Source organism: Pongo pygmaeus, chromosome 17, assembly GCF_028885625.2.
Source record: "Pongo pygmaeus isolate AG05252 chromosome 17, NHGRI_mPonPyg2-v2.0_pri, whole genome shotgun sequence".
NCBI classification, from domain to species: Eukaryota; Metazoa; Chordata; class Mammalia; order Primates; family Hominidae; genus Pongo; species Pongo pygmaeus.
In genome coordinates this window covers 29,142,722-29,168,115 of record NC_072390.2, presented here as the reverse complement: position 1 = coordinate 29,168,115, position 25,394 = coordinate 29,142,722, and the positions used below count along the sequence as shown (strand labels likewise).

Here is a 25,394-nt window from a genome sequence, read left to right as displayed (position 1 = left end):
ATTCAGTTCCATTGGTCTATGTGCCTATTTTTTATACCAGTACCATGCTGTTTTGATAACTACAGCCTTGTAGTATAATTTGAAGTTGGGTAATGTGGTGCCTCCATATTTGTTCTTTTTGCTTAGTATTGCTTTGGCTATGCAGGCTCTTCTTTAGTTCCATATGAATTTTAGAATGGGTTTTTCTAGTTCTGTAAAAAATGATGATGGTATTTTGATGGGAACTGCATTGAATCTGTAGATTGCTTTTGGCAGTATGGCCATTTTCACAATATTGATTCTTCCCATCCATGAACATGGGATGTGTTTCCACATGTTTGTGCCATCTATGATTTCTCTCAGCAGTGCTTTGTCATTTTCCTTGTAGCAATCTTTCACCTCCTTGGTTAAGTATATTCCTAGGCTTTTTTTTTTTTTTCAGCAGCAGTTGAAAAGGGATTGAGTTCTTGATTTTATTTTTGGCTTAGTCATTGTTAGTGTCTACTGATTTGTGTACATTGATTTTGTAGCCTGAGACCTTACTGAATTTGTTTATGAGATCTAGGAGCTTTTTGGATGAGTCTTTAGGGTTTTCTAAGCATATTATCATATCACTGATGAATCATGACAGGCTGAGTTATTCTTTTCCACTTCAGATGCTTTTTATTTCTTTCACTTGTTTGATTGCTCTGGTTAGGACTTCCAGTATTATGTTGAATAGAAGTGGTAAAAGTGGGCATCCTTATCTTGTTCCAGTTCTCAGGGAGAATGCTTTAAACTCTTCACCATTCAGCATAATGTTGCCTGTGGGTTTACCTTATATGGCTTTTGTTATTTTGAGGTAAGCCCCTTCTATGCCTATTTTGTTGAGGGTTTTAGAATAAAGGGATGTTGAATTTTATCGAACACTTTTTCTGTGTTTATTGAGATGGTCATTTGGTTTTTGTTTTTAATTCTATCTATATGATGTATCACATCTATTGACTTGCATATGTTAAACCATACCTGCAACCCTGGGATGAAATCTACTTGATCATAATGTATTATTATAATTTTTTGATGTGCTGTTGGATTTGGTTAGCTAGTATTTTGTTGAGGATTTTTGCATCTATGTTCATCAAGGATATTGTAGTTTTCTTTTTTGTTATGTCCTTTCCTGGTTTTGGTATTAGGGTGATATTGGCTTCATGGAATGATTTAGGAAGGATTCCTTCTTTATCTTTTGGAACTGTTTCAGTAGAATTGGTACCAATTCTTCTTCGAATGTTTGGTAGAATTCAGCTGTAAATCCATCTGGTCCTGGACTTTTTTGTTGTTGACAGCAATTTTTGTATTACTGATTAAATCTTGATGCCTGTTATTGGTCTGTTCAGGGTTTCTATTTCTTCCTGATTTAATCTAGGATGGTTTTATGTCTCAGGAATTTATCCATTTCCTCTACGGTTTCTAGTTTGTGTGCATAAAAGTGTTCATAGTAGCCTTGAATGATATTTTGTGTTTCTGTGGTATCAATTGTAATATATCCAGTTTCATTTCTACTGAATAATTGAGCTTATATGGATATTCTCTTTTTTTCTTGGTTAATCTTACTAATGGTCTATCAAATTTGTTTATCTTTTCAAAGAACAAGCTTTTTGTTTCATTTATCTTTTGTAATGTTCTTTTTGTTTCAATTTCATTTAGTTCTGCTCTGATCTTTAATATTTCTTTTCTTCTCCTGGGTTTGGGTTTAATTTGGTCTTGTTACTCTAGTTTCTTGAGAAGTGATATTAAGTTGTCATTTTGTGCTTTTTCAGACTCTTTGATGTACACATTTAATACTATGAACTTTCCTGTTAGGGCTGCTTTTGCTGTATCTCAGAGGCTTTGATAAGTTCTGTCATTATTATCATTTGTTTTCAAGAATTTTCTAATTTTGACCTTGATTTCATTGTTAAACCAAAAGTTATTCAAGAGCAATACGAATTCCATGTATTCGTATAGTTTTGAGAATTCCTTTTGGAGTTAATTTCCAGTTTTATTCCTCTGTGATTTGAGAACACCCTTGTTATGATTTTGATTTTTTAAAATTTGTTGAGACTTGTTTTATGGTCTATCATATGGTCTATCTTGGAGAATGCTCCATGTGCTGATGAATAGAATGTATATTCTGTATTTGGGAAGACTGTTCTGTAAACACCTGTTAAGTCCATTTATTCTAGGAAATAGTTTAAGTCTGCTGTTTCTTTGTTGACTTTCTGTCTTGATGATCTTCTAGTGCTGTTGGTGAAGCATTAAGTGCCCCACTATTAGTGTGTTGCTGTCTACCTTATTTCTTGGGTCTAGTAGTAATTATTTTATAAATCTGGGAGCCCTAGGGTTAGGTGCATATAAATTTAGGATTGTAATATCTTCTTGTTGGACTAATCCTCTTATCATTGTGTAATGTCATTATTTAACTGTCTTTTTTTTTAAATGTTGTTGCTTTAAAGTCTGTTTTGTGTGATATAAGAATAGCTACTTCTGCTTGCTTTTGTTTCCAGTTGCATAGAATATTTTTTTCCACTCCTTTACCTTAAGTTTACATGACTCCTTATGTGTTAGGTGGGTCTCTTGAACATAGCAGATATTTGATTGATTTTTTTATGCATTCTGCCATTCTGTATCTTTTAAGTAGAACACTTAGGCCATTTACATTCAGCATTATTATTGAGATGTGAGGTACTATTCTAGTGATCCTATTAGATGTTGCCTAGATACTTTGTTTTTTTTTTCATTGTGTTATTATTTTATAGGACTTGTCAGATTTGTGCTTTAAGGAAGTTCTGTTTTGGTGCATATTTGTCAGCATTTGTTTGTGTCTGAGAAAGACTTTATCTCTCTTTCATTTATGAAGCTTAGTTTTTCTGGATACAAAATTCTTGGCTTACAATTATTTTGCTTAAGGAAGCTAAAGATAGGACCCCATTCCCTTCTTGCTTGTAGGGTTTCTGCTGAGAAATCTGCTGTTAGTTGGATAGGTTTTCCTTTATAGGTCACCTTATACTTTTGTCTCATAGCTCTTAAAACTCATTCCTTCATGTAGACTTTAGATAGCCTGATGACTATGTGCTTTGCTGATGATCTTTTTGCAATGAATTTCCCAGGAGTTCCTTGAGTTTCCTGTATTTGGATATATAGATCTCTACCAAGACCAAGGAAGTTTTCCTCAATTATTCCCTCAAATAAGTTTTCTAAACATTTAGACTTCTCTTTTCCCTCAGGAACACCAATTATTCTTAGATTTGGCCATTTTACATGATCCCATATTTCTTGTACACTTTATTCACTTCTTGAGATTCTTTTTTCTTCATCTTTGACTGGGTTAATTCTAGAGCCTGATCTTTGAGCTCTGAGATTCTTTCTTCTACTTGTTCTAGTCTATCGAAGAAACTTTTCCACTGTATTTTGCATTTCCCTAAGTGTGACTTTCATTTCCAGAAGTTCTGACTGGTTTTACTTCATGATATCAATCTCTCTGGAAAATTTTCATTTATATCCTGAATTTTTTAAAAAAATTTCTTTATGTTGTTTTTCACCTTTCTCTAGTATCTCCTTGAGTAATTTAATAAGCAACCTTCTGAATTCTTTATCTGGTATTTCAAAGATTTAATCTTGGTTTGGATCCATTGCTGAGAGCTAGTGTGATTTCTTGGGGATGTTGTAGAATCCCGTTTTGTCATATTAGCAGAATTACTTTTCTGGTTTCTTCTCATTTGGGTGGACCATTTCTTCAAATTGTTCTTAAATTTATTTTTGATTTGACTGTGTTTTTCTTTAATTTCTTCTAAGTCAGATCTTCTTAAGGATCTGACTTTAATGTTTTATAGTTTATTATAGCCTAATTTGATTCTTGATGCTTTTAGTGGGGAAGACTCTGTAGGAGTTCCTTAAAGAGAGTTGTGTGCTGGCTTTCCCAGATGCTGGTTGCAGTAGTTACGCATTTGGCCTGTGGGTAAGTTCACTATCTCCTGTAGGGTTGGAATGGCTAGGATCTCTTGAAGCTTATCTCATTCTCCCATGGTGTACACTTTTTTATTTATTTAATTTTTTCCCAGTATTTTATTTACTAAGCTGATGATTCAGGCTTCAGGCCAATAGGAGAGGTATCCTTGGGGTAGGTATTGGTGGTAGCTAAAGAGATGGGTAGATATAATATCTAATGGTGGGTAGAGGTCCCAGCCTTGATGAGGTGCCTGGGAGAGCTCTAAATTAAATGTGCTGAGGTTTTATCAGGGTGAAGGGTGGAAGCTACCTCAGCTCCCCTGCCAGGCAAGCAGTAAAGCTATCCACCTTCCTGTCCCAGTATTCCAGCTATTCAGATCAGACAAGTACTTCTTTTCATCTGTAGGAATGTTGATGCTCCAAGTAGAGAGGAGTTTTGACTCTGCAAGCCTGAATCTGAGAAGTGCTCCTCCTGTGGGGATGCAATCACCCTAAATTGCTCCTGGAAGGCCGTCTGTATGTGCATCTACACTGCATTCCTGTGGGAGAAGTCCCAGCTGTGTGTGCAGTGGTGTACCAGTGGGAAAAGGACCCCCTTTCCAAGCCCCTTTATGATCAGATGCTGCCTGATTGTTGGGGTAGAGGTGTAGACTTTCCTTACTGCACCCAGCACTGCAATTGTGTCTCTGCTGTAAGAAATGTCCCACTAGTGGAAAGATCTGAGACTCAAGGTCTGCCATTCAGATTCTTTTTCCCATGGGATGTTCCCTTGATGTGATGCTCTCCCCCTTCCCCTAGGAATGAGACTTCCTGAGACCCAGACCACAGTGATTGTTAGTGCTCTTCTGGGTCTAGATACTCAGTGGGACTACCACACTTTGAGCTGATGCTGGAGAATGTCTGCAAGGGATCCAGAAATGTGAACTAACTTCAAGTCTCCCAGCAGTGTACACCAGCACCATCTCTGATGGAGATGGCAGGGGAGTTACATACACTCTATGGGATTTCTTGGTTGGAGATAAGGCTTAGTGTGCTGGGTTTCTCAAATGATAGTTACAATTGCAGTGAACTTGTCACATGGACAGGCTCAGGACCTCTGGATAGTCAGGGTGTTGTATGCAGTGGTGATAGCTGAGGTCACATAGTCATTTTCTCCTTCCTGGGTGCATTCTACCTAGAGGTGCTTAATGGACCATGTTGGATGGCCTCCAGCCACGAGGTGGCATTTGCAAAAGAGCACCCAGCTGCAGTAGTAGCAGTGGGATTTAAGCTTGCCATAAGTTGCTGCAGGGAAGTGTTTTTTTTTTTCCCTCAGGTGATAGGCAGGGCTATAAAGTTCCCCAAAGTTTATGTCCTTTGTGTTAAGCTACCAGGGTGAGTGGAGGGGCACAACCAAGTGAGGGCAGGGTTAGGCGGGTCTGTGCCCTGACTCTTCTTGAGCTGGGCTAGCTGCGGCCACTGTGAGGATTGGGAGGTGGTTCTCAGGCCACTAGGCTAATGTTCCAGAAGGGAGTATAACTGCCTCTTCCTCACAGAAGAGTTCACAAAGGGAGTGGGGAGGAGCAAGCAGCAGTAAGCCTCACCCAGCTCCCATGCAGCTGGCGAGGCTGATCTCACTCACTCAGTGCTCCACTAACAAAGGCAAAAGATGACTCAGATAAATAACAGTGACTAATGTGTTTAAAAAATTAGATGGTAAGATAGAGAATTTTACTCAAGAACTAAGGTCTATTAAAATCACACATAGGTAAATTGCTAAACTAAGAAATAAACAATAATTTAATTAAAAATTAATTACATGAGTGTAATAGCAGTTTGGAGACAGTTGAAGAGAGAATTACTGATCTTGAAAATAGGCCACTAGAAAAATATCCAGGCTGAAGCATGTACTAAAAAGAGAGGGGAAATAATGAAAAGAGCTCTTAAGACATATAACTAAGAAAGTCTAATATATTAGTAGATGGAGTCTCAATAGGGGAAATGAGAGAGAATGGAGCATAAACAACATTTGAGGAGATAATGGTCAAATTTTTCAAAGTGGTAAAAAGCCATACACCCACAGACTTAAGCACTATGAATCCTAAAGAGACAAATATAAGGCACTTCATAGTAAAACTGCTAAAAACAAAAGACAACAGAAAAATCTTATAAGTAATCAGATAAAATGTGACACACTCCAAGACATACTCCTTTCAAACAGACACAATAAAGTTACAGCTGACTTCTTGAGAGAAACAATAGAAGTCAGAAGCCAATGGATTATCATATTTAAAGCCTGAAAAAAATTAACTGCCAATCTATAATTCTATAACCTGTAAAAATATTCTTCAAAAGTTTGGGTGAAAAAAGGACATTCCTGGACAAAGAAAAACTTACTCAAAAAAAAAAAAATCAGCTAGGCCAAGCACAGTGGCTCACATGTGTAATCCCAGCACTTTGGGAGGTCAAAGTTGGCAGATTGTTTGAACCCAGGAGTTTGAGACCAGCCTGAGCAACATAGTGAGACCCCATTTTTACAAAAAAAATAAAAAAACAAAAAAAACCCCAAAAAACTAAAATTAGCCGGGCATGGTGGCACGCACCTGTAGGCCCAGCTTCTCCAGAGGCTGAGGTGGGAGGATCACTTGAGCCCCGCAGGTTGAGGCTGCAGTGAGCTGTGATTGCACCACTGCACTCCAGCCTGGGTGACAGAGTGAAACCCTGCCTAAAAAAATAATAATAACTAGAAGACACTATAAATGAAGTACAAAAGATAATTTTTCAGATAGAGGAAAAATGATTCTATATAAAGATAAAGATGCATTTTGTAGTAGCTGGGACATCTACTAACAGAATATTAAAAATAAATAAACAACAAGATAATACAGGGAGAATGGTATACACACATGAATTTTGGTTTAAAAGATAAAGCAAAAATATAAAATTGAATACAAACTACTGAGAAAAATAGAAAACAATTATAGAGATGGTAGCAATAGGCTGGGCACAGTGGCTTATACCTGTTATCCCAGCACTTTGGGAGGCCAAGGTGGGGAGATCACTTGAGGCTAGGAGTTTGAGACCAGCCTGGCCAACATGGTGAAACCCTGTCTCTACTAAAAACACAAAAATTAGCTGGGCATGGTGATACACACTTGTAATCCCAGCTACTTGTGAGGCTGAGGCACCAGAATCCCTTGAACCCAGGAGGTGGAGGTTGCAGTAAGCCAGGATTGCACCACTTCACTTCAGCCTGGGAGACAGAATGAGACTCTTTCAATTCAAAAAAAAAAAGGTAGTAGCCCTAAGTCCAACTTAACAGTAATAACATTAGATATAAATGTATTAAATACTTCAATTAAGGGACTCCTGTTGACTGGGTGCAGAGACTCACACCTGTAATCCCAGCACTTTGAGAGGCTGAGGTAGGAGGATTGCTTGAGTCTGGGAGGCCAAGGTTGCAGTGAGCTGTAATCACACCACTGCTCTCCAGTCTGGGGTGACAGAGATAGACCCCATAAAAAAGAAAGAAAAAGAAGGAAGAAAGAAAGAAAGAAAGGAGGGAGGGAGGGAGGGAGGGAGGGAGGGAAGGAGGGAGGGAGGGGAAGGGAGGAAGATTGTCATCAGATTGGATTTACACCTAAAAATCACACACCTCTTAGAAGTGTCATATTAAATATAAGGACAATGATGGAGCACATAAAAGGACAGAAATAAATATAACATACAAATACTAATCAAAATAATACTGCTAATATCAGACAAAGGAAACTTAAAGGCAAGAAGCATTTGAAGAAATAAAATACATATTTCAAAATGTTGAAGGGTCAATTGATTACGAATATTCTAATGTTGTAATTTTCATGAGCCTAGTAATATAGCCTAAAAATGAGTATAATAAAAGGAAAACCAGATAATATCACAACCATAATAGAGGACTTTAACACATTTTTTCAGGAATCAAATGAATAAGCAGGAAGAAGTGTATCAGTAAAGATAATAAAGATCTAACGATATGATTAACGATTGCTCAGAGTATACTCTCTGACCACAGTGGAATAAAATTCAAAATCAATAACAAAAAGTTAATAAAATCCCCAAATATCTGGAAATGAATCAGTATATTTCTTTATACCACATATAAAAGAAAAACAATGTAAATGAGAAAATATTTTGAATTAAATTATTATGAAATTTGACAAATCAAAACTCATGGAATGCAGGAAAAGCTATGCTTAAATTAACACTAATATAGCTTTAGGTGCATATATTAAAATATATTTAAAGGCTGGGAACGGTGGCTCACGCTTGTAATCCCAGCACTCTGGGAGGCCGAGGCAGGCGCATCACAAGCTCAGGAGATTGAGACCATCCTGGCTAACACAGCGAAACCCTGTCTCTACTAAAATATACAACAACAACAAAAAATTAGCTGGGCGTAGTGGCGGGCGCCTGTAGTCCCAGCTACGCGGGAGGCTGAAGCAGGAGTATGGCATGAACCCGGGAGGTGGAGCTTGCAGTGAGCCCAGATTGCGCCACTGCACTCCAGCACTCTAGCCTGGGCAACAGGGCGAGACTCCGTCTCAAAAAAAAAAAAAAAAAAAAATATATATATATATATATGTATATATAAACAAAATATCTAAGTAATAATTTAAAGAAGTTAGAAAAATGATAGTAAATTAAAGCCAAAGAGAGTGGAAGGCAGGAAGGCAGAAATATAATAGCAGAAATTAATAACAGAGAAAACAAATGCACACTAGAGAAAATCAACACAGCCAAAAATTGGTCCATTGTAAAGATGAGTAAACCTTTAGCAGGATTAAATGAAAGAGACAGAGGCAAAAACAGAGAGACAGAGAGAGAGTGAGAGAGACAGAGGGGGAGAGAAAATGCACAAGCACGTAAACATCAATTTCAGGAATGAAAAAGGAACATAACTATAGAATCTGCAGACGCTGAAAAGCTAGAGGGTATTATAAACAACCCTATAGCAACAGACTTGAAAATTTAAATGAAATATACAAATTCCTAGAAAAACTAATACAAGAAGAAATTTTAAAAACCTAAAGTCCTCAATCTATTAAAGAAATTGAATCGATAATTAAAATTCTTTTAATAAAAAACTTCAGTTTTTTTCCTGTCTGTGAATTCATCTAAACAGTTAAAAAAGAAATGTTGTGAATCTTACATAAACTCTTGGTGATAATGGAGAAAGAGGGAATATCAAAATGAGATGAAGACATTACAAGAAGGAAAATTACAGATCGGCTTCTCCTATGAACATATTTGAAACAGTCTTTAATAAAACATAGGGAGTTCTCACTTGGCATGGTAGCCAGGGGCTATAAAATTGATGGTGCAAGCTGAAGCCATGCAAACTGAGCTTAATAATCAATGGGGAAAATTGTAATTCTTTTTTCACGACCTTCACAAATTTTGGTCAAAATATTAAGAACTCTTTTACTGTCCATCATAAATACTTAGGAAAAATTTAAAACTAGTAAAAGTGATATTTAATTAGTATGCTGTGGTTTATAACATTTAATACATTGAGATAAGGTGTTTTGTTTCTTTGTTAAAAAAAAAAAACTTATCAAGAGTTTTCTGAGGAGTGTTTGCTTTCTTTTTGTCCTATAACTGTGAAATGAAGAGAGCATCTTTTCCATTCCTTGGTAAACTGTCACATTCCTAAGTTTAAGTTAGATTCACTTCTAAAATTTTATCCTTTGCACTTACAATGTTGTGAAATATCTCTGAGAGTTCCTTTAATGTGAAGTTTTTTTGTTTTTTTGTTTTTTTTCTTGCCAGCATCACTTTCTGTGGGACATCTTCATGCTGTTCGTCATAACCCCTTTCTTCATTTATGTCAATGAGCTTGTCGTCACTAAGTTCCCTGGTTGCACGTCTAGAATCTTGAATGGAGGTAGGGTCAGCATTTCTATGGTTGGCTATTTTTCCTTTGAATCTGTTTACATTTGATTAGAATTTCACTTCCAGTGTTATCCCTTCCTTTCTTTACTGTACTTTCATATTTGTTGGCCAATGCCCTCTCTGGAGTGTCCAGTTTTGTAAAATGTTATGTGGGTTTATCACTGGGTGACAAGCAGGCTACACAACTATATACTTGGCTGTCATGTTGTCCGTGTGTGAAATGAACAACACTGATTGGTCATTGCTGTGACCAATTACCAACAGACTTTGAAAGAGGTAATGTTATTGGTCACTGATGATGATGACAGCTGTTATTTATGTAATGATTTGTAAACTAAAGAGCCAGTGCCTTGTGCAATCAATCACTTGCAGTTAACATATCTTGGTAAATGAAGCCTGACTATGTTGTTGGGGGACTGATGTTATTTAACTAAATGATGGTAACTGAAATTCATTCATATTAGAAGCATGCAAAGTGAGGTCTACCTATACAAGTAAAGACATTGGTTCTTTCTTGATCTGGGTGCTGGTACGTAGATGTTTGTTTTGTTCAGATTAATTCAGTAATACAGTATCATTTTTACATTTTCCCAACTTATGACATATTCCAACTAAAAATTTCCTTGGAAATTATTTTAATATAATTCAGCACATTAAAAGAACAAAGGAGAAAATTCACATGATCACCTCTATGTAAGCAGAAAAAGCATTTGATAAAATTCAGTAACATTTATAAAAAGAAAAACTAGAAATGGAGGCAATTTCCTCAATCCACTACGCAGCATTATAAAAAAACTACATCAAGCGTCAATTAGATATTAAAGAATACCTAATCAAACAGAAGGATGATCATGTTCATGAATTGGAAGATGCCAATTCACCTGAAATAAAACTATACATTCAATGAGATTCTAATTAAAATCAGAGTAGTTTGTATGATGTGTGTGTGTAAGTAAACAAGCTGATAAGAAATGTAAAGGAACAAGAATAGTTAGGGCAATCTCAAAGAAAAAGAACAAAAATGGAGGAGCGGGATTCTTAGCTATCAGAATTTATCATATAAAGTTATGGTAATCAAGACACCATAGTATTGGCACAAGAATAGCCAAGTAAACCAATGGAACAGAACGGAGTCCAGAAACTGACCCACACACAAATGGTTACTCGATTTATGACAAGTATGCACTACTTGTGTTACTACTGAGCAATAGGGAAATGACTTTTTAATAAATGGTGCTGGGTCAACTGAATATTCAAAGAGAAAGTAAATCTTCGCCTGTATGTTACACCATGCATAAAATCACTTACAGGTACACTGTAGATCTAAATGTGAAAGATAAAACAATAAAGATTCTAGAATAAAAATCAGCAAAATGAACATGTAGTTGACAAAAACTATAAATAGTACACTAAAAGCATTAATCAAAATAGAGAGAACTGATAGACTATATTAAAATCTGGAATTTGCATTCATCACAAGGCATCATTAAGAGAGTGAAAAGGCAAATGATAGATTGGAGAAGATATCTGTAACACAACTATACAACAATGAACTCATATACTGATCCAAAGAAATCCTACATATCAATTAAAAAAAGACAATGTAAAAGACAAATGAGAAAGATACTTCATAAAAGAGGATATTCAAATAGCCAATAAACATGAAAATATGTTCAAGCTCATTAGGCCTCAGAAGGAAACCAAAATTAAAGCATAATTAAATACCACTGTAAGCCCAAAAGAATGGCTACAATGAAAGAGACTGACAAATAGTAACTACTGGCAAAGACGCAGAGTACCTGCAATTTCCATACTGTGCTGATAGGAACGTCCTGGTACAACCACTTTGTAAAAATATTTGACACTAACTGCTGAAATTGAATTTCTGCAAACCCAATTGCCCAGAAATTCCACTCACAGATATTTACCCTACAAAAATGCATACACATATCTACCAAATCACATAGCAGAATGTTCCTAGGGGAAAGAATGCAAAACTGAAAACAATCAACCTTAAAATGGATAAATTGTGGTATCGTCACAAAATTGAATAATATGTAGCAATGAGAATAAGCAAGCTATGATTTGAATGGATCTTATAAACAACGTTAGCAAAAGAAGTCAGACATAAAAGTGTACATAACATCTGATTCCATTTAAAAATTTTGCAAACAGGGCAAAAGTAACTGAGAGTGAGCAAAATAAGAATTAGTTACCCTGGCAGAAGGAATGATAGGGGTCGGAAGCATGAGGCGAGCTTCTGGTCATATGTTTCTTGACCTTAGTGATGATTAAATGGGTACGATCTCCATGCACTTGGCTAAAATTTTTACTTAAAACAGAAAGAACCCAGAAGATGTATATGTACTGACTTAGAAAGGTAATCACAACATATCAATAAGTGAGGGAGGAAAAGCTGATTGTAGATCACCAAATATAATATGATTCTGCACCGGTTAAAAAAAATGTGAATTATTATATCCAAAATAAATCCATTAAGATTTATCAACAATGCTTATCTCTTTCAATTTTTATTTTTCATTTTATGAAATTTGGGGATTTTTAAAAAATGAGCATTAGTTATAGGTTTGGGACCAAAATAATAAATATTAAAAAGAAATAACTTTCTAGCTGAACTTTCCACAATTCCAAAGGTATCTCACAGGTGGTACAATGCAGTGGCCGTGAGAGTGACATCTCTTTGAGGGACCAAGGAGCGTCTAATGGCGACAGGACAGAGCACCTGGATGAGCAGATCCTTCCTCATGAATGCAAATGCACTTTAATTCACCTCCCTCAGCTTGTGCTCAGGCACCAGGTTCTGTCTCATTCTCTGTGGAACACTCATTGAGCAAAGGAACAACCCAAAAGGCACAGAGGCCCAGCTCCGTCCTGGAGAAGGGGCTCGCGGTGTTGCCAAACACATAAACTCTGTGCTCATGCATTATTTTACTTCACAAAAGGCACAAAGAATAATTATCACTTGTCATGTCTTAGGAGTAACACTCAATAGCTTACCTGTAAACCTTGGATTAGTAAGACAAATTTCAACTTGCCCCTGTTATGCACAACCAACATCCTTTTAACATAATCATGGTTTCCTCTACAGATTTTTATCATTACAAAGTAATTAAAATTTTTATCATCCAATCTTATGTTTATATATTGTTGTTGTTATATATATTTATCCAATCTTATGTTTATATATTGTTGCGATATATGTTTACATATTGTTCAATATGTTTCAATATGTTTACATATTGAAAAAAGTGTGTTCAGTAGCTAAGAATTATACTTGAAAATAATGGGTAGTCTTTAAAATATTTTTATTATATATGCCAAGCATATGTATGGTGAATAAAACGATTTTTAAAAGAAGTTTTCCAGTAAAAATGGAAAACATGCCCAGATATAAAAAACAGAATCTGCGTGTGCATCTATACATGTGTGTATACAATTTCCAAAAATCCAGTGTATATAACCTCCCCTCATGGAAGAAATAGAGCACAAATTTTAGCCCATTTTCCTTAAAAAAAATACAAGACTCCTGGCTGGGTGCACTGGCTCACGCCTGTAATCCCAGCTCTTTGGGAGGCTGAGGTGAGTGGATCACGAGATCAGGAATTCGAGACCAGCCTGGCCAACATAGTGAAACCCCGTCTCTACTAAAAATACAAAAGTTAGCTGGGCAAGGTGGCATGCACCTGTAGTTCCAGCTACTCGGGAGGCTGAGGCAAGAGAATTGCTTGAACCCTGAGGCAGAGGTTACAGTGAGCCAAGATCGTGCCACTGCACTCCAGCTTGGGTGACAGAGCAAGACTTCGTCTTAATAAATAAATGAACAATAAATAAATAAATAATAAATAAAAGACTCCTGATGAACGAAGAAGGCACTCATTCAAATCTATGCCCAGACCAAAACAAAAAAAAAAGCAGCTGGCGGGGGGAAAGGTGGGGTGCAGTGGCTCACACCTGTAATCCCAGCACTTTGGGAGGCTGAGGAGGATGGATCACCTGAGCTCAAGAGTTCAAAAACAGCCAGGGCAACATGGTGAAACCCATCTCTACTAAACTACAAAAAGTTAGCCGGGTATGGCGGTGTGAGCCTGTAATCCCAGTTACTTGGGAGGCTGAGACAGGAGAATCACTTGAACCCAGGAGGTGGAGGTTGCAGTGAGCCAAGATCGTGCCACTGCACTCCAGCCTGGGCAACAGAGGGAGAGTCCATCTCAAAAAAAAAAAAAAAAAAGGGAAAAAAAGGAAGGACATGGGTACTGGATATTATGATCAGATTTATAGGCTTAAGAAAAATAAAAGAAAATATTAAATAATCGTTTAATATCACCATAAGAACATATTTATTTTAATTATTTTGTCTCAGCCATGTTAGAACAAAAGCAAATATGCTTTATAATAATGGGGATTACTCCCATAGTACAGCGGTCCCCAACCTTTAGTGGCACCAGGAACTGGTTTCATGGAAGACAACTTTTCCACAGAACAGGGGTGGGGGGATGGTTTCGGGATGATTCAAGTGCATTACATTTATTGTGCCCTTTATTTCTATTATTATTACATTGTAATAGATAATGAAATAATTATGCAACTCACCATAATGTAGAATCAGTGGGAGCCCTGAGCTTGTTTTCCTGCAACTAGACAGTCCCATCTGGGGGTGATGGGAGACAGTGACAGCTCGTCAGGCATTAGATTCTCATAAGGAACGCACAACCTAGATCCCTCACATGTGCAGGTCGCAATAGTGTTCGTGCTCCTATGAGGATCTAATGCTGCAGCTGATCTGACAAGAGGAGGAGCTCAGGTGGTAATGTGAGCAATGGAGAGCAGCTGTGAATGCAGATAAAGCTTTGCTCCCTCGCCTGCCCTCTGCTCACCCCCTGCTATAAAGCCCAGTTCCTAACAGGCTACTGACCGGCCTGTGGCCTAGGTGTTGCGGACTCTGGACATACAAGGAAGAGCCACTTTGATTGACAAAAGGCTAGACTAGAAAGCAGGCATTAACCACAGCCTGCCTATTTCCATGGGATGGAATGAACCCCACCTGCACTTCCCCAACACACACTGGTCTGGGTCCACAGGCAGCCGTGTGCTCCACCTAAGGCCGACTGCTCCTCCCACTGCACACTCTTCAGACATAAATGCCATATCTGATAGCACAGACCTCTGCTGCGAGGAAACGGATATGTTTAAATTAAAGAGCACAGTAAATGCATGAATAAATAAAAGCATATGGGTATAAACTTCTTATACATGATGCAGAAAAGAACAAGTGCATTCAGAGCATCTTGGAAGAGATTTCATCTTTCACAGTATGCAAATGCATTTTGCTATGACATTTTCTATTTTTGTAAGGATGCTCTTCATTACTACATTTATGATATGAACTACAAAATTGTGTATCTGTTTGAACAAGAACATATACATAATTACTCTGTGAAGATATTTTCAAAAGTGTCAAACTATGAATTAAAACACTGGCACTTTTTTTAAGGCTTCTTACATGGTTCCAAAACATGTCGTTTACAGAATGAAGGCTTGGTAAGATGGATGAGAACATTTGTATGGAACAGTTTCTAAAATATCAGTGATTTATTTTATTTAAAGCAAGCTTGAGCTCTGGTTATATTACATAGAAATTCTTCTTATGAGGGAGAAACACGTAGCTGCACAACGAAACCAGAGTAATTCAACTGCCCTCTCTTTTCTGAGGAAAAGTACTCGTGTGGCTGAGAGGAAATCCACAATTCTTCCAACACAAGCAAGAGCTCCATCTCCGCCTGAAGTGAGCAGTTCAGCACTGCTCACTGACCTCCTGGCCCTTTTGTTCAATGACTGCCAAGCACCCTCTCCTTCTCTTAAGAAAAGCCCAATGGGTAACTGGAGATGGCACAGTCCAGCACAGTGTGCTAATTCACTGGACTTCTACCAGGTCAGTAGAAAGCTCAGCAATGTTCCTTTCCTCTAGAAGGCAGACAGATCTCCTACATCTTCCGGGAGACACAAATGTACAGGGCTACCAAGGCTGCAGGCAGGCTAATAGTAAGAAATTATCAATGTTTGCATCTGACTAAATTAAAAAAGAACCCAGGGAAAACTGATTCCTTAGCTTGCTACAATATAATCTAACCTCAAAATTCTGTCTATATCGAGCCTTCATTGGAAAGAAATGTAACTAAAAGAACACATGCAATTCTTCTTCCTACACTCCAACAGATTCCTCAGCTCTGAAGGTTCAATTTTTTGCCTAATACCCTTCTAGCCTTTCTTACTAATGGCGTGCATCTCACAGTCTCCCACCTTCACAAGTGCAGTGAGACACTCCTGGTTTCCCTCTATGGCCTCTGCAGATGGCAGAGGGGGATTCAACCACTGAACCTCTAACTTCTGTTGGTTTACACTTTTCCTAGCATGAGTGGGGACCAGAGAGATCATAGAGTCCAGTCCTTTTACTTTTAAAATGAGAAAATGAAGGTTTGAGTAGTGAAGTGAAGGGGCTCATTCACAGGGCAAGAACTAGAACACAAGTCTCTTTTGACTTCCAGTTAGGCTCTTTCTACCATTCCCTGCTGGAATGATAAAACCAAACAGTCAAACAAATAAGACATTCTGCACAACAAAAAGTATATTCTGTGTTTTGCTAGTGTTTTTGTTTTTACCTCTGAAGAGATTATCCAAGTCAATATCTTCTTTTCCTTTGATTTTCAAACACTTTGCCTGCTGTACAAGTCTGGGCAAAGAACAGAAATAAAATCTAGATTCATTATCCTGTGAGGTAGGAAGAAATCATGATAGCAGCACAAATTTAAATAGAAACTGCAGGGTAAACAATAGTGAATTGGCAGGTATTTTGCTGCACAGAGTCTTGTTAGAATTTTAAGTTTAAGATTTTAAAAACACACTTCTGTTCAGAAACTCTGACTTTGAACCCTGAAATTTAAAAGGCTTTTTCCCCCTCATTCTATTACAGCAAAAAGTTTCCAAAACTCTCTGGAGAATAATCTCTTCAGATTCTAAGGAGGAGCTAGCAGGAGGGTGGGTGATGGGATGGTAGGTAAGTAAATAATAATTGCTACTGATGATTTTAAGGCTCATTATTTAAATCAGAAGATTATAGACACTGTGCTCAAACAACTGTATAAAGTAATTTAGTTACATTGCTGAATGTCAGGGAATTAATTAACTTTTAAAATGCTGCAGTATGTAGTACGGCCTAATTCTGTTATTCTTTTATCATGGAACTTCATTAAAACTTGAGGCTCATACTTTATAATGAATATGGAAGTTTCTACAATAAAACTTTTCCAGGATTGCTAATTAGTCAGTAATTAATTTTAGGTAGATAGTCCTGTGAGATAATCAAGTAATTTATTTGTATATATTTTAATGAAATTTATATCTTGCTTTGCACATGTATTTTCTTACTGTATTTGAACAGCAAGTCTCATTTCATTTTCACTAATAAGCCTTTGAGTTGGTCATGTAAGTACCGTTTTAATTTCTGTGTTAGATGAGGAAACCGATTCAGTTATCAAAATCCTACATAGAAACCTAAATGACTTACAGAATTTGAGATAATTGTATCTATATGTTTATTTATATGTTTACACAAGTATATCATGGCAGAAATGTTCTATCAGTTAGATATCTCTTAATCATCGAGACTTTTTATCAAAAAAGGAAGAAACCGAGAAAATTTCTATTGAACTCCAACTTTGGACTTTACCATAGGTCCTACAAGGCTACTGTGGAGCATACTAACCACATGTACTTAATCACCTGGGGGGCAATGCAGAGACAGTACATTCAGTGTACAAAAACTTGAGTTCACGCCTAGGATGCAGCCCCTAGGTTTGTCATCCAGAGTGAATATTTAAATGCTCAATCTTAGCTTCCAATCTGTTAAATGGACACAGTACCTGCCTCACTGGGTTGTTCAGAGCAACTAGTGAAATAGTATGTTAAAAACCAGTGTAAAAATGCTTATGCATCATGGACATGCATAAAAATATGTGTAATATTCTCATCAATTCAATATATATAATTTTAATTACATTCAACGTATGTATCATCAGGATTTGTTTACATTCTTTTTTTGCCTATATCATGCTTTGATATTTACATTCTTGTAGGAGAAAATATAAACTATAGAAAAGTGGCTTAAATGTAAGCAGTGAGTATCTGGTAGAGAGCACGGGTCAAACAGAATGCTGGGAGGCACGGCACATGCAGTAAGTAGTGCAGTGTAGCCATTTCGCAAAGAATAATTTGGGCGGGGGAAAGAACAATTTTAGCTGTGCTTACATGATTTTTGGCAAATCTTTAGGTATTTCCCCCTCAATTTTACAAATTTTATGAAACTTCAAGTTGATTTTCAAGCCATCTTAAGGCACCCTTCTGCAATATATGCTAATCAAGATCTTGCTTCTATCTTACAAAGTTAAAAAATAGAAGCCAGTCTGCCACATATAAAACTTTTATGGGTATTTTAAAAAACATTTTAAAATAAATCAAATAAATTTGTTGGGTGTTTTTTTAAAAATAATGCGGAGTTCTTCAATTGATCATGGGTATATTTCAGTATAGTCTTGCTTTCAAATGATTACATCAGTAGGGAGATATGCCAAGCCAAACCCTGTGAGCAGTTCAGATTCAGTTAGCATTTCCTGGGAGCTCCCAGGAGGTAGGTACCTACTAAGGACTCCTAGCCTTTTCATTTCCCATTTCATTCTCACAAAAACTCTACAAGGTTGGGATAGTACTCTTGTTTTATACATTGAGAGACTGGGCTCAGAGACATTCAACAAACTGCCCCATCTTGGGCACAAAGTGGGTCGATAATGGAGCCAAAATCAGGTCTTAATGGAGCCAAAATGAAGTCCAATCTCAAGTCTTTGGACTCCAAATCCAGGTTTCTTTCTGCTTTACACATCACCTTCCAATAGCGTACAGTTTACTAATTATTTATGGAAGGCATGGATAAAGGGAAGTCACAGGCAGAGACTTGACTGTAGCTGGGCCAGTGGGGTCTTCAGAGAATGGAGATGGGGGTAACTGATGGGTTTCTAAAAGTCTCGAGAATTAGGGTGGAACAGAACGAGCATAAGTAACGTGGGACGGGGAACTGTTTTGAGGACCTGAATAAGCTAATCGACTTATTTGGCTGAAGCACCATGCAATGAAAAGTAGCTTGACAGAACAAACTGAAGCCAGCCATGGAGGGCCTTGCATGGGTTCTCAAGGATGTGGACTTCATCTTGTCATCTTGTGGGCAGTGGGAAAAGTCACAGAGGAGTTTGCATTTCAAAAGAATCCACTGCATACAGCCAGCAGACATGTTTGGAAATGACTAGGCCAGTCATGAGCCAAAGATTAATATTTCATTTGTGTTTCAGCTAAAATAGTCTCAATCTCTGTCTAAATCTCCAGGGATGTACTACTGTTGCACCAATTATTCCTCCTGAAGCCTGGCCCATAGCTTTTATATAGTCATAATAGCTCCGGGCATCCTAAACAATCTTCAATGTATTTTATTAATAGCGTTGCTGTTGCTGTTGCAAGTGTCAAGAGACCTGTGTATCTGTTTATACCTGATTTATTCCACAAACAGGTGCATACGACCTAAAGGCAAAAGCTGTCACTGTCACCCAAGAGTCTCTGCTATCCATTGTTTTTCAATGTGCTCTTTCCCTAGGATTTTCTACTTCCAGTTGGAAGAAAGGGCCTGCATCTTCTCTGACCCTCTTTCTAGGCTTCCATTCCCCTTCACAAGACAATACTAGTGGCTATCATTTCTGTGCTTATTAAGTGCTAGGCCCTGAACTGGATGCTTAACATGAAGGGGGAAATATTAATCTTCTATTTATGTGTTCAAAAAGACAGGTTAAGAAGTTTGCTCAAAGTCACATAATAAGTAGAAGAACTAGGATTTGAATTTAATTCAGATTAGTCTAACTGTACCTAGACACCTTCTAGAACAAGAGTTAGCAAACTATGCCCCATAAGTCGAATCCTGCCCATTGCTTGTTTTTGTAAACAAAGTTTCACCAGAACACAGCCACGCTCACTTCTCTACTTACTGTCTAGGGCTGCTTTCACTATGATGGCTAAACTGAGTAGTTGTAGCAGAGACCTTTATAGCTGGCCACACCTAAAATATTTACCATCTGGCTCTTTACAAAAAGTAAGCTCGCTGACCCCTGTTCCAGAAGCTAAAAAAAAAAAGGTCCATAAGTTCAAAAAACACACACAGAATGTGATTGTCTTATCTGGGAAGCTGCTCCCCAAACTGCCACAATAACTGTGTTTAGTTATAACTTAAGGCTTAAAAGGCAGACACTGGGCTCTGACTCTTCTATTTTTAGGCAAATTCTCCAAACTCTTTCAACATTTCTCTGAGATTTTCCTGCCTGCAGCTGTTGCATTCTGCAGAGATGGTTTCTGCCACCAAAAGACTCATGATCTATGAGGGGATGCAGACTTGTGCAAGGGCAGATTCTGCACAAAGCAGACCAAGAAAGGGCTACATCAGAGAGACAGAGGACGTGCTATTGGATCATACAACAGGAGGACATTTTCTGCATACAAGGTGGGAGGTGGTAGAAAAAGCCTTCAGGAGATGAGTTTGAACTTGGCCTCAATACAAATTTTATCACAGGAAACACAGAGAGGGCCACTGCAGGTGGAGGGCGAGTGTGGGTGAGGAGAATTAGCAATGGGGTGTGGTGTGCAATGAGGTAAGACGTGGAGCTAGGACAAATTATGGGGCCTGCACAAGCTTTCTATGTTCCCACTCACATGTGTAGGTTTGGATATGCGAATTTATTTATTCTCAGTCAAGCAAAATGGACCAATGACCTGTGAGAGTCTATCAATTTGAGGATTCATACAGTATGTTTAGTTTGCAAATAAAAAGTAATGAACCCTTTTAAAATATAGCAGTAAAAAGCATCAGCAAATAATAAGATACATAATATTCATATGAAAATGTTTACTGCAGCATTATTTACAAGAGGAGAAATACTGGAAACCATGGTCATTAGAGGAATGGTTGAATAAGTTACGGTATGCCTACACTATGGAATACAATGCAGTTGTTAAAAATAATGCATTGGGTCTGTTTGTGTTGATATGACAATTTACCCATGACATATTGTTAAATGAAATAAAACACATTGCAGATTAACAAAATGTTAATATAAATTATTTTAAAAGAGTGAAAGTATGTTGATATGGTTAGGCTTTGTGTTCCCACCCAAATCTCATTTTGAATTGTAATCCTTATAATCCCCATGTGTCAAGGCAGAGATGAGGTGCAGGTAACTGCATCATGGGGGCAGTTTCCCCATGTTGTTCTCATGATAGTGAGTACTCATAAGATCGGATGGTTTTATTAGTGTTTGGTAGTTCCTCCTGTGTTCATTCTCCTTCCTGCCACCCTGTGAAGAAGGTGCCTTGCTTCCCCTTTGCCTTCCACCATGATTGTAAGTTTCCTGAGGCCTCTCCAGCCATGCTGAACTGTAAGTCAATTAAACCTCTTTCCTTTATAAAGCACGCAGTCTCAGGCAGTTTTTTATAACAATATGAAAATGGACTGATACATACATCTACATACACATGTGCATACATGAACATCAAAAAGGTATAGAGAACAGGTGGCAATCTGTTAACCCTAGTGACCTGAGCATGCAGCATCAGAGTTAGGAGTGGAGAATGAGAAATTCTTAATTTCTTAAAACTTCTACATTACTGGAATTATTAAGGTGGACATTTTCTTATATTTTTCCAAACATCTATATGTTATGCTGTTTGACAGAAAAAGGTGTGGATATTGTTAATGTTTTTAGTTTTTATTTTTTTCTTTCTACTCAACTGTATTTTTTCTTTTCCCATGATAAGCAAGTACTGCTGTAATAATGAGAAAAAGATCACGTTAAAGTCCCAACTTTACTCTTTACAATGAGTAAGAAATAATTATTTTCAAACCAGGTTAAGTATATAGATGGTAAAATGCTCGCTGGTGCTCAGGCAGCAAGGTTTTATTTTTCTGGGGTGCGGGAACACTAATATTTCCTCTACGCAAGTTGCTGTGGACATTGTAGGACCCACTGTTCTGTGGCATTTAGTCACTGAAAGCCTGAGCCAAGGCAGGATTCCAGAAATCCAGAGATTAAGAATAAATTTTAAAATTCTTTATGAGAATCAGCTCGGAAAAATATTTTGAAGACATGGCATGGCATCCATGGGTTATTTCATAATGTTTCAGCATAACTGTACATTCATTTAGGAAATACAAGACTCTAGAGACTCTAGTGAGGTGCCCACGAAGTGAGGCAGGTGGAGCCTGGCAAGAGCTGGGCCCTTCCATCTCATCTCAGATCCTCTCCATGCCCCTGAGCTGATCCGGGCATGACTCATTTCATTTTCCATATGCACAATATTCAACAGAACCTTTTTTTCCCTTAGTGGCTGGGTCCTTTATGATAGGTGATTACTGAAAACATTTTGAGCATCACCCTTTCTACTCCGCGTTACTTCCCTATGGCACCTGTCAACCATCTGTGATTTTCTCTTCATTTATGGTTTGCTTTCTTTCTTCCTCTTCCATCTCCCCTACCTGAAAATTGGCTCCACACAAAGATGGAACTGTTTTGCTCACCTCCACATCCCTAGCACCTAACACACCACTTGGCAACAGCAGCAGCTCCACACATATTTGTGGAGTGAATGAATATTGATGTCATGAGCGAATCAGCATGCCTACTGCCAAGTCTGCAAAGACAGGAGCCATCCCACCTAAGTTCAAATCCTTGTCCTGCCACTTACTAGTTTGGGTGATTTTCTTATCACCAAGGAAAAGCTTGATAAGAACAAGGATTTTTGTCTGTTTTGTTCCCTGCTCTGTCACTAGAGTTTGGAACAGTATTTTCTAAATATTTATTCAACAGACAAATGTTGAATGAATTAATATGTCTAATTTCAGGACCTGGCTATGGTCACGGTGCTGAATTCAGCAAGATAGGTGTTAGTCAGCTAACTACATACCAAAACCGAATTCCATTCTGACTGCATCTTAATTCTAGGGCAGGTGGTGGTATGGAACAATGAGGAGAGCAATGAGCTGGGAGTCAGAGGGCTCAAAGGGGCCACCATCAACAGTGCTGATGAAATAGCAAAATTCTTTGGCATTGGTGTCCTTGTCTCCACATTGCAGAAGTTGAATTAATCTCTTGAGTCCTTTCCCTCCGTAGAGCTCCTAGGTTGTCATGACTGGCTAGTGGCTCCCCAGAGTCTGATTGGAGGTGGGGAGCCGGAGGGGGCTGCTCTGAAAGGCCTTGGGATTTCCTGTCCAGCCAAAACCCCCTACAGGGCAAGAAGAACTCTGGCTTGTCATGGTGTTTTGATCACTACTTTCTTGATTAAGGGGCTTAATTTAGTTATAGACACTGAGTACTATCTTAGACCAAATAAATAAAGGTCTAAATTTCTATGGTTGGTGTTGAGGTATGTGATATACACACCGCTAGAACTGGTCCAACTGCAAGACTTCAAAATCAATGGTTTTCATAAAAATGGAGAAAAGATATGGAAGTATTATTTCAATAGTCTCTTCTATGTGCCAGGCCCATTCATATATCTATACCAATATCAATGTCTATATCTACCTACATCTATATTCCCATACTATAAATCTGATATAAGCCTCACATTTATGACCATTTTACAGGTGAAGGAATTGAGACTCTAAGAGAAAAACAAATGTATATAATGAAATCAATCAACTTAGGTACACTAAAGACCTATAATGTGAAACATAAAGAAGAAAAAGCAAAAGGGTAAATTGGTTCTTCCCTTTAGCAGCCTATATAGTCTTTTTGAGAAGACATGGCAGACGCACAACAAAGTATTAAAAAGGTACATGCAGACACACAAATAAGCTGCTGATGTGTGGTGTGGACCAAAAGGAGAGAGGAATGCTGAGAGCAAGGATAGGACTGGCTCTTAGAAACTCAGCCTCTCAGGGCCGGCCACCATCCTTGGCACCTAGCAGGTTGCTCAAAATCTATTTAACTTGTTGAGTGCCTAGTATGTGTCAGGTATTACACTAAGTGTTAGAAATAGAGAGACACATAAAACACAATCTCCAACTTCAAGAAGCTTTTACAGGTTGAAACTGCCACAGAAACTCCAAGAGAGAGGTGAGCCATGGGAAAGCGAGGAGATGCAGGCAGGAGTAAATGAGGTGCCAAGAAAGGAAACAAAGGCACAGTGCAGGAATGAAAACAACACTGCAGGCGATGATGCGGAGTGAGTGGGGCCACTAAGTAGACTCTACCTCCCAAAGCAGAGAATTGAGAGAAAGTGAAAGTGAGGAGTGAGAAAGTGAAAGTGAGGAGTGAGAAAGTGAAAGTAAGAAGTGAGAAAAAGGCTGGTGGATTAAAGAACCTATTTACTCACTTGGAAGGTGAATGTGTGGGACAACCAACTAACATTGTTATAATTCTGCAAGTGGACATCATAGAACGTACTTACGTTGCAGCTAATTTGCCTAGTGGAAATAAACTGGTTGGCTCATGGCAGTGCAGTTTATCATCAAGATCTTTAAGGAACTATTCCACTACATGCCATCATTTCTGATTACCACAATCTTCCCTAGGCATTTTTATTACCAATATTAGCTTTCAAAAAGTGCATGAAATTTATAATATGGCAGGCATCAGGAAAAACAAAGTGAGCTTTATTAGGCATTTCCTTAGATTTTCTTAATAACAATGATAGAATATGACAGGTATTTTAACGAATGGTGGTGCTATCGATTGTGTGAATTAGAATACATTAAACAATGCTTCTGGGAGGCAAAGGAAGTTATTAAAGAACATTTAGGCAGGTAAAAAAATTCCTGAAAAAAATGTCCCCCTCAGGCCTGGGGAAACCAGCTAATAGACAATATGGGGAGTAGAGGGGAGCTGCATTCCAAAGTAATTTTCTTTATGATGAAAATGTTTTAATGACTCATTTTATTCTCTTGTTGCAGGTAGAAGCCTTTAGTATACTATAATAAAATGTGCTCAAGATGGACATTTTGTATTATATATAGTATAAATAAGAAACATCAGTTTGGGGGAAACATGGTAAGATTCTTCCCTTCAGTAGTCCTATTTTCTTTTTTTGTTATTATTATACTTTAAGTTCTGGAGTATATGTGCAGAACATGCAGGTTCTATTTTCACAAAATAAGAAACAGATGCATCATGAGGTGACTCTGAGAATCCTAGACATCAGTAGAAAGTAAGACTAAATATGAACCTAGCTGGGCTTTTTCAAAGCCTTAAGCTGTCATTCTTTCACTAGTCTAATGTAGTTGAATTGCACGTGGGATTTTTTTCTACTTATCATCTGCATGGCCTCAGACACTACCTAACCTCTCTGAACTTTTAGATGCCTATGTTATAAAATCTGAATAAGAAAACTTACCACATACAGGGTTGTTGGGAGGATGAAATAAAATTAACACTATGATG

At 37.7% G+C, this 25,394-nt stretch overlaps 1 protein-coding gene across 6 annotated transcripts in view; it reads right to left on the bottom strand.

Moving 5' to 3' along the window:
- L3MBTL4 (L3MBTL histone methyl-lysine binding protein 4) overlaps positions 1-25,394 on the bottom strand; it is a 462,348-nt gene that overhangs the window by 106,564 nt on the left and 330,390 nt on the right. For 5 of the 6 annotated variants that reach the window (XM_054460568.2, XM_054460567.2, XM_054460569.2 and 2 more), the window contains one exon: positions 16,533-16,603. The exons of the other annotated variant lie outside the window; for it this stretch is intronic. In XM_054460568.2, coding sequence (XP_054316543.1) covers positions 16,533-16,603 — 71 coding nt within the window. The remainder of the gene's footprint in view (positions 1-16,532; positions 16,604-25,394) is intronic. 6 annotated transcript variants of the gene reach the window in all.